We start from the raw sequence: 16,785 nt of genomic DNA, 5'->3' as shown, positions 1-16,785 counted from the left end.
ACTGAACCAATAGTGTTCCACTTGGTACAAAATCATTTAGTTAGAAGTCAGATTAACCCGTAACTTTCACAAACACTCAAACATAAACATTGTTTGTTGACAGCCTTAAGCAGTGGCATGTCTATTCTCTTTTTCTCCTAAGCTATATAATGGGATTGAGATTGAAAGCTACACTTGGGTAAAATACATATAGAACCTAGTCCAGACTCCGTCCAATTTTTGACACCAACAAGGGGAACGACAGTCATTGGCAGATACATACAGTTTAGGTTGACAGGGAAAGGGGAGAGAATGGGTTATTTAATATTTTTATTTTATTATTTTATTAATTTTATGCAAGGTTCTAAAAAACGCTAGGCGCTAGTCGGGCAACGAGCTAGCGCCTAGCGCCTAGGCGGGGTCTAGGCGGGCGATTTAGGTAAATTTCTTATATATTTTTTGAATTAATTAAATTTACTATATCAAATGTAAATAATTATTGACTAATATGCTATTTCTTATAGAAGAACATACATGTGAATGTTTTATGTACATATATGATATGCTTGCCTAGGAAAAAAAACAAAATATTATCTAAATAATTCATAATTTATATAAGATCTACACACACACATACAAAATACATATCCCAAACTTTTAAAAATATAAAAAGCCCACATAGTGGGTGGTTTTCATAATTAAAATCATCATAGTCCATGGTTTTCATAATTAAAACCATCAACTTTTGACCTTGGATCTGAGATCCTAGTCCTCAACTTTTGACCTTGGATTTAGATTTAAGTCTCTCTCTCTCTCTCTCTCATCTCACTTTCTCTTCTCTCATCTTCACAGACAAGCTGCAAAAATTTGTCAGCATCACTTTTTCTTCACTCATCTTTACAGAGACGAGTTGCAAAAATTCACCAGTAGTCTCTCTCTCTCTCTCTTCATACTCTCTCTTCCCTCATCTTCACAGAGACAAGTTACAGAAATTTTCTACAGCTTTACTGCTACGTACGAGATTGGAAGTTGTAGATCATTTGCGGAAATTGCAACAAGTTTGGGATTTGCAATGAGATTCAAACCGCCTAGATTGCCGTCTAGCCCGCCTCAGGTGCCTAGTGAGCGCCTAGGCGGCCGCCTATGTCCTCCTTGCCTAACTGAACGTTTTGGGGTAAATTGGGTCAAAGCCGCCTAGGTCATTTTTTAGAACACTGATTTTACATCAAAGGATACAATTGAAATACTATTTCCAACTGTAAGAGAGAAATAAATTATCTTTAAAAAATATAAACGTGGCAAATTTTTATTAAGCTGATATACCAAGTCATATTTGTATCGGATACCAAGTCATATTTGTATCGGATACCAAGTCAAATACAATTTCTATGGTTAAATGAGTGATTCTTCAATTAATCAACCCAACTGCTTTTCAACATAAACTCAATTGTTCTTCAGCAAAAACTCTCTTAGTTCTTCAACTACAATCTCAAAGCCTTTCTTCGAAGTAAACACTGCCTATGATCCCTAAGATCTAAAACTTTCATAGCTTTGCCAATCCGTGGTATGATTCGGTGGATGTGCAATTCCAACCACCCTGATTTCCTCTTTGAGACACATATTTTGTACTAAATCGAATCTAACACTAATGATCTTGGTGGACTCCTCTAGCATTATCTTATCCCTCATGACCTGAATTTTGCTAAGTTTTACTGCTTTCTTTACATTTCCAGTCAATTTACATATCAAATTATGCAGCTCAGCCCATCAGCCTAGATTTTACTTTTGTGAATTTTTGTAACTTCTTCATAAAATAATTACATTTTCTTTCTAGTTTTAGCTTTCATTCCGCTTTCGTTTGCTGTTTAGGCAAGCATACTGAAGTTACATTAAATTTTAAGTCCTCTTCTGCTTGATGCACATAACAGAACTTAATCGAACCAGTAGTGTTCCACTTGATGCAAAATTATTTAGTTAGAAGTTAGATTAACCCGCAACTTTCACAAACACTCAAACATAAACATTGTTTGTTGATAGCCTTAAGCAGTGGCATGTCTATTCTCTTTTTCTCCCAAGCTATATAATGGCATTGAGATTGAAAGCTACACTCGGGTCAAATACATATAGAACCTAGTCCGGACTCCATCCAATTTTTGACACCAACAAGGGGAACGACAATCATTGGTAGATATATACAGTTTAGGTTGACAAGGAAAGGGGAGAGAATGGGTTATTTAATTTTTTAATTTTACTAATTTTATGTCAAGGGGTACAATTGGAATACTATTTCCAACTGTAAGAGAGAAATAAATTATCTTTAAAAAATATAAACGTGGCAAATTTTTATAAAGCTGATATACCAAGTCATATTTGCATCGGATACACACAAGAATTTCTTAGTAAATTAGTAAATAAAAGTAAAGCGATCATAATATTTAACCTACTGCAAAACTCTAAGACATGAAAACACCAAAAATATATACCCCAACATAAAATTAATACAAATTACTAACTTGTAAAATTTTCCAGCATGTATTTAGTTATTAAAAGAGTATTTTATGAGTTCTATTTTACATTATTAACTTACCTGATGAGCATGAATTAAACCCATCAAAGCCCATGCAGTTTGTACTAAGTTTGATCTTCTTCCTTCAAGTGGTATAATTTTCTGCATATAAAACCCACAATTTGCTTCTTAGAGAGTATAAATAGCTTTTCCTGGTTTTTTACACTATGGCAAGGGTCTCTTTACACTAGCTAGGGCAGTTCAACATAGAGGTTTGTATATATCAATGAATGACTTACAGAGATTTAGTAAACCTCCCTGATTCGTAGATGAAGAATTTACCTTGCGTGTACATGAAAGGTAACTCTCTCCCCATCCACCGTCATCTCCTTGGGTTGCCAGTAGAAAATTAACCCCGTTGCGCATAGCCGGACAATTGTAATAAGTTTTTCCAGCAGTAGCTAAACCTTTAAGCGCAAACCCTGTACCATATGTGAAGCGAACTCCCCAACTTCCATACCTGTACATGTATTGATTGCCAATGTATAGTTAACGCATTAATCATTACTCTAAATATATAGTATCATAAATACAAATTTCAAAGAAATGCTTGGAATATTTTTTTTTCAAAACCACGGAGAGCCTACCATGTGTTGACCTATATTGACTTACAAAATATGAAGTGCCATGTCATCAAAAAGGTTGTTACAATCTGTTAAAATAGTTAGGATCTGTTGGGATAAGATTGGTCTAGTCAGCTAAGATTGTAAAGGTGTGGTTACTCTTGTATAAAAGAAGAGAATGTGAGACTGTGAGAGTTTATCATGTAATCAAAGAATATTCAGATTTTTCCTTAAGATTTTACTGTATCTTCTTTCTTCTTCTTCCTTTCTTTTCTTCTCTGTATTCTCTTGGTGGTTGTAATACAACCGAGACTGTTAATATGGTATCAGAGTCGAGCGTCGATTCTTGGTGATTGTGTCCGCTGTGCTAATCTTGGTTCGTTGCTGATTTGTGTTGCGTTGCTGCTTCGAAGTTGGGGTCTTGCAATTTGTCAGGTTGGCTCTTTTATCTGTCTTGGTTTTTATGCATATATGGTGTTTGTGGAAATGTCGCTGAAGGAAAAGGGTGAGATTTTATACATGATCGATTGTGAAGGCTATTACTAAGTGTTGAAGTCTGATGAAATATATTTTTTCTTGAGTGGTTGCTGAGGTATTTTGATAATTGAGTGTACAAAGGCTGATGCCATTGTTGAAGATCTGTGAGTTACAGTCGTGAGTTGTGTTGTTTTTTGGAAGAGTTCTTGAAATTGTGGTTGTCTGTTTGATTGAAGAAATTGATTAAGTTGAAGATTGTTAACGTTGAAGCTTAGAATTTTAATCAAGATGTCAGATAAGGCTGTGAGAATTGAAAGTTTGCTTGGGATGTTGACTGTAAAACTCCAAGATGATAATTTTGTGAAATGGAGTTACCAATTTCAATCTGTGTTACGAGGGTATGATTTCTTTGATTTCTTTACTGGAGAGTCTCAATGTCCACCTAAGTTTGTGATTGATACTGAAGTGAGTGTCACTAAAGAAATTATTGAGGCTTATAAATCATGGCTTAAACAAGATATGGCACTGTTGAGTTTGTTGATTGCCACTTTATTTGATGATGCCATGGAGTATGTCATTGGTTGTAAAACTTCTTGTGAAGCTTGGAATTGTTTACAAGAGAGGTATGCGTCTATGTCAATGGCCAGAGTTAACCAACTCAAGACTGAATTTCATACAATTCAGAAGGGGGGTGATTCTATAGACAAGTATCTGTTGCGATTGAAGGCAATTAGAGATCAATTAATGTCTACTGGAGAAAGGGTTACAGATAATGATGTAGTTATTGCGGCTCTATCTGGTTTGCCTCCTGAGTGTAAAGTGGTCAAGACTGTCATTTTGGGCAGAGATACACCCATTAATTTGAAGGATTTTCGAGCACAGTTGCTTAGTGCTGAAGCTACTGTTGAGTCCAAAATTACATCTCTGACTGCAGGTATGGCTGCAATGTATGTTCAAGGGGAACACTCCGAGAATTCAGTTGGAAGACATAAGGAGGGATATCAAGGTGATAATTACTCACAAGGAGACAGTTCTAACAGTAGTCAAAGAAGTGGAGGTCCTCAAGGGTATTGAGGTAGTTCTGGTTATGGAGGAAATGGGAATAGGTTTCAAAACAGGAACTTTAGGAATTCTTCAAATTTCTATCCTTCGAACAGAAATGGGAATGGCTCTTGGAACAATTCTCGACCTTACTACAATAACAGACAAAGAGGGGGGACTTTCTTTGGACACTCTTACTCAAATAATGGTTCTCGAAATGGCTGGAATGGCAATACAAATGTTAGTACTCTGGTAGTAATTGAGTGTCAGATTTGTTCCAAATGGGGGCATACTGCTCCAAACTGTTTGAGCAGAGTTGATTATGGCTCATCGTCGCAAACTTATCAGATTCTTATGTGTCAAATTTGTGGCAAGAAAGGTCATAGTGCACTGGAATGCAGGCACATGAACAATTTTTCTTATCAAGGACCACCACCACCTCCTTCACTTATAGCTTTTACTGCACAGAATTAGTCAGCAGCTAAATTTGGCCAGAATGTACAAGGTGTTTCTGCAGTTGATACTTGGGTTCTAGACACAGAAGCTTCACACCATATGACATCAAATCTTGAGAATTTGAATCAACCTGCTCCATATAATGGAGATCATAAAATTACCATTGGCAATGGTGAAGGTTTGGCGGTTAAACATATTGGTTCATCTATCATTTCTACTTCTAATCATTCATTACTTCTAAAGAATATATTACATGTTCCCACCATTACAGTCAATCTTTTATCTGTTAAACAGTTATGTAAGGACAATGGTTGCTGGTTTACCTGTGATGATCATGTGTTTTTCATACAGGACAAGGCAACATGGGTGATGTTGTACCACGGCATGAGTAGAGGAGAGTTATATGAGATTCATGTGAGTGTGTTTTCCAGAAGATTTGCTGCTCAGTCATGTAAAGGTGCTGCTTTTCTTGGCAAACCTGTTAGAGTTTCAACTTGGCATAAGAGACTTGGCCACCCATTAGAGGAAGTTTTGTCTCTAATGCTCAAAGGGTTTAATAAATTTGTTAGTATTGATTCTAGTCCTTCTGTGTGTACTTCCTGTTTGTCTGGCAAAATATGTAGACAACCATTTGTAGTAAGAGATACTCGAGCTAGTTTCATGTTTGAAAAAGTCCATTCGGATGTATGGGGTCCATCTCCTATTAAGTCATTGGAAGGATATAGATATTATGTAAGTTTCATAGATGAGTATTCCAGATTTCTCTGGTTATTCCCTGTTATGAATAAATCCGATGTTTTCCAAGTGATCATCAAGTTCCATTCCTTTATTGCAACTCAATTTAATTGTTCTATTAAATGTCTTCAAACTGATGGTGGGGGTGAGTACATGAGTCACATATTCACCGAGTTTTTGGACACTAAGGGGATTATTCATTCTATTTCCTGTCCATATACCCCTCAGCAGAATGGTATTGCAGAGAGGAAACATAGACATTTAATAGAGACAGCTATTTCTTTATTGACAGAAGCTCATGTTCCATTGATGTTTTGGAATTATGCTTGTTTACATGCTGCCTTTCTCATTAACAGAATTCCTTGTAAGACTTTAGACATGAAATCACCCTATCAAGTTCTGTTTGCTCATGAACCAACACTTCATAATCTGAAGATCTTTGGTACTGCTGTTTATCCATTCTTGAGACCATATAACCAGCATAAATTACAATCCAGGACTAAACAGTGTGTTTTTCTGGGGTTTGCTTCTGGATATAAGGGAGTAGTATGTTATGATTTGTCAACAAGAAAGCTAGTATTGTCAAGGCATGTGATTCATGATGAGAAGGTTTTTCCATTTGAGTTGCCCTCATTATCTCAAGCTGGGAATGTGAATCGAGTGTCTCTCCAGTGGTTATTCAAGTGCATGATTATAGATATCAAGATCATCACACTTCTCAGGTCCCTGCTACAGTTCCATCTGGAAGTCCACAGGTTGTTAAAGACAATACTGAGCATAGTTCACAGAATCTGCGAATGCCAAGTAACACTGCACAGGATCTCATTACTACTTCTACAGGTTCTGTCTCCCTTACTCCAACAATGTCTCAACATACAATATCATTGTTGCCTGTCCATAGTCCATCACAGTTAGAGGTACATCTTCCTATCTCTACTTCCTTATCTGATACCATGCCTCCTGAACCATCTGGCCATCCAATGGTTACACGATTGAAGTCTGGTACTATAACTCAGAAATCCTATGCTGCATTTATTGCTTCATGTCCTGAGCTTCATTCTTTAATGCTAGATGATAATCACACATTTAATGGAGGTTTTTCTTTTGTCGCTTCTATTAATGATTCAAATGAGCCATCTAGTTTTCGAAAAGCATCTGCTATACCTCAATGGCAATCTGCAATGCAAGAAGAGTATAATGCTCTTAAATCTTAAGGAACTTGGCGATTAGTACCTCCTCCTCATGACAGATCGATCATTGGCAGTAAATGGGTCTATAAAATCAAGAAAAATCCTGATGGCAGCGTGTCTCTGTACAAAGCTCGCCTTGTAGCTCAAGGTTTTTCTCAAGAACAAGGTTTTGACTACTCAGAAACCTTTAGTCCAGTGGTGTGACACACAACTGTGAGGCTTATTTTGTCCTTGGCAGCAATTCACAAGTGGGAATTAAGGCAGTTAGACATCAAAAATGCTTTTTTACATGGGGAGTTGCAAAAGGAGGTTTATATGAAACAACCTCAGGGCTTTGTTGATCCGTCTCATCTGAATTATGTTTGTCAGTTAGTCAAGTCTCTGTATGGTCTCAAACAAGCACCAAGAGCCTGGAACTCCAAGTTTACTAGCTATTTGCCAACATTGGGATTCAGTGCATCCTCTTCTGACATCAGTTTATTTGTGAAAATTGATGGGACTGATGTACTTGTTTTGCTATTCTATGTGGATGATATCATCCTCACTGGATCCAATGGTACCAAACTCCACGCTGTGATTCAAGATTTGGCAGGAGTGTTTGATTTAAAGGACATGGGAAGACTTACATATTTTCTGGGCTTACAGATTCATTATAAAGCTAATGGTGACATATTTGTTAATCAATCCAAGTATGTCAAGGATCTCATTCATAAAGCTGGTATAGAGTCTTGTAAACCTGCCACTACACTATGTAAACCTCACTGTCAGATGTTACTCACTGAGGGTACACTGTTGAAAGATGTTACATTGTATAGGAGCTTGGTTGGATCATTACAATACTTAACATTTACTAGACCAGATATAGCATTTGCTGTCAACTCTGTATGTCAATTCATGACAGCACCAACGGATGTTCATTTCAATTCTGTTAAGCGGATTTTGAGGTATCTTCAAGGAACTTCAGAGTGTGGCATTACATATACATCTGATACAGCTATTAAGTTGACTGCATACTCAGACTCGAATTGGGCTGCTGATTTAAATACAAGAAGGTCAGTGATTGGATATGTTGTATATCTAGGTAATAACCCTATATCCTGGCAGTCCAAGAAACAAACCTCAGTATCTCGGAGTTCCACAGAAGCTGAATACAAAGCACTGGCACATACGGCTGCTGATGTGGCCTGGATCAGGTTGTTATTTAAAGATATCGGGGTTGAGTTAACTGAGCCACCAACCATTTACTGTGATAATATGTCCGCTATTGCTTTAAGTGCCAATCCGGTGTTTCATTCTCGCATTAAGCATCTAGATACAGATTATCACTTCATTCGGGAAAGAGTTCACAAGGGAGACTTGTTGGTTCAGTATCTGTCCACTGATGACCAAACTGCCGATGTGTTAACAAAAGGCCTTCACAGTCCTACCTTTACTCGACATTGCTTCAATCTCAAGCTAGGTTACCCTAGTTGAGATTGAGGGGGGATGTTGACCTATATTGACTTACAAAATATGAAGTGCCATGTCATCAAAAACGTTGTTAGAATCTGTTAAAATAGTTAGGATCTGTTGGGATAAGATTGGTCTAGTCAGCTAAGATTGTAGAGGTGTGGTTACTCTTGTATAAAAGAAGAGAATGTGAGACTGTGAGAGTTTATCATGTAATCAAAGAATATTCAGATTTTTCCTTAAGATTTTACTGTATCTTCTTTCTTCTTCTTCCTTTCTTTTCTTCTCTGTATTCTCTTGGTGGTTGTAATAAAAATGAGACTGTTAATACCATGAGCCATTGGGGTTTTGTGCGTCTTCAAGAAATTGTACGGCACTAACAATGAACTTTTCTATCTCTTTTTTCTGATACTCAGGATGTAACTTCTTAAACAAAACTAGAGTTTGTAATGCAGAGGAGGTGCACTCAACATGCCTAGATCAATTTAGTTTATTCAGGACCCGAGAATATGAAGGGAAAAAAATTGATGAAGAAAACGTCAGGATCTTACTCATGCTCAACGACCACGCCCTCGAGAAATTCCACTGGATTAAGCAACTAGATGGGAACAAAAGAGAGAATCTCTTTATATATGCAACACAAAATTTAATTAATTATGTATGTAGTAGTTACATATACCTCCATCCATGATAGAGATCCTGCTGGCTCCCATACTGATACCCCGCCATTTTTACTCTGCATATGTGATTAGTTAATCGAACCATTTCCTTTTGTTCTTGAAGTTTTGAAATTAATGGAACTCAATAAAGCCAAAGTTCTAGAAAATAGGAGACTTTAATACAACATTCTCATCCTATTATCTTAGCATATGAAAGATAATGTAAATATATATTTGAAGTATCATTTCCTGCATAGAGAGTATGAGATTGACACCATCATGTCAGAATAGCCATACAAGTAACAATATATATTTGAAGTCTCATACATGCTTGAACCAAAATAGCCATACAAGTAACACTGTACACGCCATTTGCTTAACAAATGTTACCAAAATATGTATGACTTACTTTCATGTATAAGAAATACATTAAATTCACTAACAAGCATGTATAAAGTTGATATGCAAATAACCTAACATATGCATCCTTGAAACGCAACTTTAATGCATGTTATCATAATCATATACATAGGCACAATCTATATACCAACAATAGTATTGAGACAATTTAAAAGTGAACCAATTCCATCTCCTGCATTTAGAAAGATGTCAACCAGCATTCGAAATCTCATGCCCATCTCTTAATTGTAATAATTAGGTAATTGGAGTTCAACTTTATTCAATTTACCTTTCAAACGCGAAGCCATAGGCTACATATATGCTCTTGCTCGCTCCAATCAAGTAAAACTGCTGGAATTGGAAGTGCCAAATGGAGAAGAATGAAGAATTAAAAATTTGTGAAAGTCAGAAAATTAAGTACTTGTATGGCCTCGTAGAGCTTGAATTTTTCGAGGAAGTAGGAGTTAGGGTCCAGCGTCGAAGTCGATGGATGGGTGGACTTTTATGGTGGAACAAATGTATTTGGGAATGATAATGCTAGGGAGACCAAATATCTAATCCAAATTTTTAAACCAAATTTAGTAAGTCAAATGATGTGGACGTTGATAATTGAAATTAAGGATGGCAAGGTGACATACCCCGACCCCGATATCCCCATATACCAGGGTAGGCACATGCTGACCGACATCCTAGGGTGACGAAGCCATTTTAAACATGCATACAAATAAAATACGTAATTAGAAAGAAATACGCAAATGCGGAACTGTGTTCAGAGCATACAACTAATCAAGAATAATGAGAAAGAATTATTATAGAAAGGTACGAACAAGGAATAAGTCCTACACTAAGAAGATTCGAAGATACCTAAGTGGAAGTACCTTGACATCGGGATCGTGTGCCTTAATTCTAACTCCTAATGGGGCATAAAAACAAAAGGTGAATGGACCATGTTTTATACTAATACTAATAATAAGAAAACTGATTTCTTTTTAAACATACTAACCCTCTGTTTTGAAAACATATATATAATACCACATAGTAGGTTTTCTGAAAACTCTAGCATGTCATGAAAAACGTTCGTAAAACCAGCACATATAAACTAGTGCTTAGAAATGGTAATATAGCTGCCCAAAGGCAAATCCGTAAAACCTCCACAAATCACATAAGTGAAGTACTGAACTAGGGGTATCATAGTCGCCCAAAGGCAATACCTATCCATCACCGAAAGGTGAAGCTGTACAACAATGGGTTACGCCAGTGAAGAAACATGGTAGGCCCTATCACCCGAAAGTGAAGTTGTACGACTCTGGGTTACGCCAGAGAATGAACATATAACATCACACACCGACACTAGTCGTGGCTAGTGAAGCTGTCCGACACTGGTTTGACCAGTGAAGCTGGGGGTATAACATAAATATCCTCAATTGTGTCATATGGCCAAGACATCTACATACCCGTGTTGTGTAGATGTGTTGTATGATGACCCACTAGATAAGCACCGAAAACATACCTCAAAACTCATATCAAATTCGAAGCTCAAAAGCTCAAAGCCTCAATCAATAAACCATAATAACTCATAATCGTAAATCCATAGAGTTTCATATATGGAAATCCAATAATTCATAACTTTTCATAAAACGTAGATTCGATAAAATCATAAATAATGCATAAACGTAAAATCATGAAATCATGCCATTCGTGAATGCAAGTCTAATATTTTATAAAAACATGCAATTTAAGAAGGGGTCTACTCATAGATACTCCATTCCTGGGCGCCACTCGAACTAACGAAGATGGTGTCACTTCTTACCGACACACCTAAACACAAATAAAGACCATTTAATAAAACTCTACTAAAACATTAGAATTTGGGGAAACGGGCAACAGATTCGGATTCGACATGTCGAAAAACCTAAGGAAAGACCTCGAGTTCCCCCACGTGTCGCCATAGGGCGATGGCTCGTAAAGCCACACGCCACCGCACGTGCCAAGATGGGTCACCGAAAAAGTCATCGGCACCGTCGTGGATGGCGATGAAGCACAGTATCTCCGGCAGAGGCACGTGTACTCCACATGCTGGCCATGATAACCCTCCACGCGCGGCCCATGAAATTGGGACTAGGTCAGGTCGGGTCGGATTTAGGCTTTGGTTGCTGGGTTGGATCTAGGTTAGGGTTAATGAGTTGGGCCTAGGTTACTGGGTTGGAAGGCCCAAAGGTTTGTGCCAATGCTGGTTGCGGTCGAGTTTGACCCATTGGGCTCGCAGGTCACCGAACCTAACGAAAAAGAAGGCCGGATCTAGGGATTTTGGCCGAGAAACTTCCCCAGCTCCGTCTTAGGGTCAAAAACTAAACCATTTCCAATGATTCAAAAACCAAAATGAACCTAGGAATATAGGGAATCGATATGTAGCCATTGGAGGCTATGACATGGTCGGAGTTGGCCGAAAAATGGCTCGAAAGCTATTGGGTTTCTCGCCGGAAACTGGGAAATCTGTCCTAGCATTTTCTATGTCCAAAGCTCACCAAAATGAGCATGCCAACTCAAAACTCGAACTAAACATCAAACATCAAAAAGAAGAAGAAAATGATGAACCCCAAAGCTTACCTAAGTTGTGGATAGCGAGATTCGCCAGAGATGATGGTGGTCACGATGCCACTGCACAATGAGGTGAATGAGGCATTTTGGAAGCGTTTCCTTTGTTTCTAGGTTCATAGAACTCACAGAGGTAGTGAGGTGAAAGTGATTTGGTTGTAAGACTCACCGGAGTACGGCGAGGGTGTATCGGGTTTCGGCGAGGGGAAGACTGTAGAGATGGGGGAAAAGACAAAGAGAGAAAGGGAAAAAGAGAAAAAATGAGAGTTATAAAGAGAGACAATTAGGAAGGGAGGACACGGAGCAGAAGAAGAAGTGGGGTGTAGGCCCCATGGCTCACAAAACCCACAAAAATATCTTTTGAGATGTAAAATTACTATAATGCCCCTACATTTCAAATTCCGCTTGCACCCACACATTCGTCGCAAAGAGTGCTACAAGGATAAGCCAAGGAAATGAATCTCATGTGACATGGCAAGGCGGTCAACAAAAGTCAACTTTTTTACCTTGAATGGCATTTTCGTAAATTCACGCTTTATAATTATAAAAATCGAAATATTTGGGGACGGGTCGTTACACAAGGGTTCTATTTGGAGACGAAAATGCTATATTCATCCTCATAACCATGAAAATTAACCATATTCATAACTATAAATTAACCAGTAGGTATTATCTATAACCATACCCACCAAGTAACGAATTATCTATCGGTTAACTATTATATCCATCTTTGTCAATACAAAAAAATATATTCGTTCAATTGACGCATTATAATTTAGTAAATACTAATTTCGTCATTAAATCTTTGATGTATAAAATGATTCAATGAATAAATCTTGTGGAGTATAAAAATTAAAGCGAACATTGATAATGTTGTATCTCCCATAAGTAACATAGAATTCTGATTGATTTTGATTTATATCAAAACTTTTGAACTTTCCCACAAAATGCAACTCACACAATGCAACTTTTTTATTCTCAAGATAATAGAATCGGTGAATAATGAAAAATATGAATAAGATTTTATTTTTTTTAATAATATGAAGATGATCCCTGTTATGGTTAAACTTGTTGAGTGAGTAAATAACAAACTTAACCATAACAGGGATCAACCTCATATTATTAAAAAAAAAAGCCGACGTTCAGCCATAAAGCCAACTATAGTGTATGCATGTATATTTGTGTACGACACGGAAGAAAAGAATGTTCAAATACAAAATGAAATAATACCTCTGCCCAGTTTGTCGATCATCCTTTCTATCGCAATTCTCAAAGAAGATCAATCAAGCATACTCAACAAGATTCCTAAGCTGGCACCCAACAAGAAGAAGCATACACAATTCGGCCCTTCAATCCTTGGAGCATCCAAGCACTGTCTTGATCAATTACATAGTCTTTGTGGTACCATGCCTTGACCTTATCCTTAAAAATCTTCACTAGATCTTGGTCCAATGGCAGCAGCTGCAAACCAGCCCTCATGCATCGAACCTGCCACTGCTTGTATGTCTCCGGCCTCTCCACCCTCTCTACGCCCTCACATGCTATTACATTCATAGCTTCCCTACCATAGAACTCACTCTCAAACATCAACCTCTCTTCGTTGTCACGGGGTATTTTAATATCAAATGCATCATATAAGGCAGAGTAGTGGAAGAGAGCCTCCCGAAATCGAGTGACAAAGAAAGGGGCATTGTAGGAAGCATTGATAATAGAAAGGGGCTTCATCAGGTTTCGACTTCATCTAGCCCTTTTGCCCTAAGTCTTCCTCTCATAGTCGCATCTTCTAACCGGAGCATCTGTATATCTTCGGTTCACATGTCCAAACCACCTTGAACGATTTTCTCTCATCTTATCTTCAATTGCAGCTACTCCTACTTTACCTTGGATACCCTAGTTCTTAATCTATCATTTCTCGCCCACACATCCAACGGCGCATTCTCATCTCCGCTGCACACATTTTTTTGCTTTTTGACTGCCTAACAATTCGTACCATAAAACATTGTTGGCCTTGTTGACGTTTTATAAAAAATTTCCTTGTGTTTTAGTGGCATACGACAATCGTACAATAACCCAATGTACTATTCCACTTCATCCATTCAACTTGTATGAAGTGAGAGAAGAAGAGAGAAAAGCTGAATGATAAAACTCCCTCAACCTCATGCTAGGGTTTTGTAGCATTAGCTTGTTTGCGCAAACACATTAACTAGGGAAAACGGAGCCCTTTCGTATTGATTATATTTGCTATCTTATTTGGACCGGCAACATGATGGATAACCAAATCCTTTTTGCTTTGAACACGTTCTCTAATGAAATGGATATACGATTCGATGTGTTCTGTTCTTTCGTGAAAAATATGGTTGTAAACAAGAGCAAATGTTGTCACGCTAAAGCAATGGAAGTTTATCAAGATAAACACTACCACATAGTAATTGTATGAGCCAACACGTTATTTATGTAGGAGTTTGAGGAGTTTGAGATCCTCTTGTCCCACATTGCGCAACAGTATTTTTGCACTAACCTTTATATAGGCTTATTCCTTCTTCTTAGTAATTAGAAGTTGGACCATTTGGAAATGGATTGAAGGCTTAGGCCTTATGGTTGTGTGGATTAGGCTTGAATATAATATAGCCTAAATACAATTAATATTAATTAATCAATACAAGGGCCTTGGGCCTTGGAATTTAAAATTAATTAGATTCAAGTGAGATCATCTTTTCTTCCTACTTGTCTTCCATACAAAATTTTCAGAGAGTAAACACATAAAGCAATTCGCTAGAGTTCTATAATCCAGTGCGGGTTGTAGAATTAAGTAGTTGTATCCTGGTCGAGCAGACGTTGTAGAACTACAAGCACACAAGTGACACGAAAATACTATTCGAAAGACATAGTGTTTGCGCTAGCCTCTACCTTCAATATATTCAAGTTAGTATCATTTTAATTTTTTGTAATTATTGTGTAATTGCATTCTATATTGCAAGTATTTTTGAATAATAAAGCAAAACTTGAGATCTAAAAAGCTATGATAACTACTTAGTCCTTACTTAAGGCCAGCTCTGAAGGTATGCAACGCTATTAAGAAATGATCCATCATCTTATTGAATAATGATAAGTTACACAGAAATATTTATACGTACACTTGTATGAAAATTACTGAAGGAAAGTAAAATAATTACAGTGGTAACATTCCTAACAAACTAACTAACTTTGGATAGCTGGTTACTATTATTAGATTCTTTTACATCAGTAACTTGCTCTTCAAACGCAAGTGGTGCACATGGCCTCGATTCCTAGGACAGCCCAGTCCCATACTGATAACTATTATTTAGGTACTAAAAGTAGGAAAGGGATCCGAATAGGATCCCTTCCTCCTAATCCTAGGGATCCACCAATCTGGACCATTGAAATTTGATCCAACAGTTAAAGTTATTATAACTTTTAAGGTAAATTACACAGAACTACCTCAACTATTGGTCATTAACAGTTTCATACCTCGCCTTTAAAAAGTTTCAATGTCATACCTCATCTACGAATTTGTTACAATTTCATACCTTTCGTCAGTTGTCTGTCAATTCCTCCATTAAAATGCTGACGTGGCAAGTGATGGAACCCATTTTCTATTAAAAATTTAATTAATTAAATATTAAAAATTTGAAAAAAATAAAATCATTTTTTTTGGCATGGGGACCCACCCCTTCCCTCACCCTTTCTTACCCCGCCACTCTTATCCCACCCAAAGCCCAAATCCCTTCCCTGCAAACCTCGACCCCTTCCCCACCCACGCTAACATCTCCCCCCCTCCCCCCAAAAGACCCACCACCTCCTTCTCTTCTTCTTCTGTTCTTCCCCATCCACCCGCGTCCCCCCCCCCAACACCTCTAACCTTCCTTCACCACCTCACCGTTACCCTTTCTTCCTCCATCTCCACCTCTTTCCATTTCACCCATGGATCCCCCTTCCCTCCGTCAATCTGCACCCAGACGCGCGAAACGGCGACGTCGACCCGAACCGAGACGGGGTGCTTATAGGGTCGGGCGTGTTCAAAAGCGGCGACCTGGCGAAGCGAGCAAGGGCGATTATGCAGGCGGTGACGTATTCTCGGGACCCAGATGTGCTGGCGGAGGTGAGCTGCAGGTTAAGGGAGGCGATGGTGGGGTTTAAGGGATTGTTTGGATGGATTAGTGGGTTTAAGGGACTATTTGGGTGGATTGTTGATGTGGTGTTCCTCATCGAAGTGGATATGGGGAAGAGAAGACGGCAGTGGGGTGGTGAAGGAAGGTTGTTTGGGGGTGGGGGGGGGGAGGGGGGACACGGGTGGACGGGTGGGTCCCCCATTTAAAAAAATTATTTTATTGAGAATTAAAAAATAATAATTAAAAAAAAAAAAAATTTTATTTTTTTAATAAAGAGTGGATCCTGCTTCAAGACACATCAGTATTTAACAGAGAATTAACAGACAAACTGACGAAATGTATGACATTGCAACAAATTTGTAGATACGGTATGACATTGAAACTTTTTAAAGACGAGGTATGAAACTGTTAATAACCTAATAATTGAGGTATTTCTGTGTAATTTACCCTAACTTTTAAAGTAGGCCCCTGTTTGTAGCCATTAAATCAAATTTCAATGGCCCGAATTAGTGGATTCCTAAGATTTGGAGGAAGGGATCCAGAGAG

General features: G+C 37.9%; 1 protein-coding gene across 1 annotated transcript; it reads right to left on the bottom strand.

The window, feature by feature from the left end:
- Nucleotides 1-13,414: 13,414 nt before the first annotated feature.
- Nucleotides 13,415-13,834, bottom strand: LOC148698187 (scarecrow-like protein 34). The gene has a single exon (XM_088690398.1). The coding sequence runs from the start codon at nt 13,832-13,834 to the stop codon at nt 13,415-13,417; it is 420 nt and encodes a 139-aa protein (XP_088546524.1).
- Between the last annotated feature and the right edge of the window lie 2,951 nt (nt 13,835-16,785).

Source organism: Pyrus communis, chromosome 3 (genome assembly GCF_041283825.1).
Source record: "Pyrus communis isolate YQ-2024b chromosome 3, ASM4128382v1, whole genome shotgun sequence".
Taxonomy (NCBI): domain Eukaryota; kingdom Viridiplantae; phylum Streptophyta; class Magnoliopsida; order Rosales; family Rosaceae; genus Pyrus; species Pyrus communis.
Note: the sequence above shows the minus strand (reverse complement) of the source record. Positions and strands in the feature narration are given on the sequence as shown.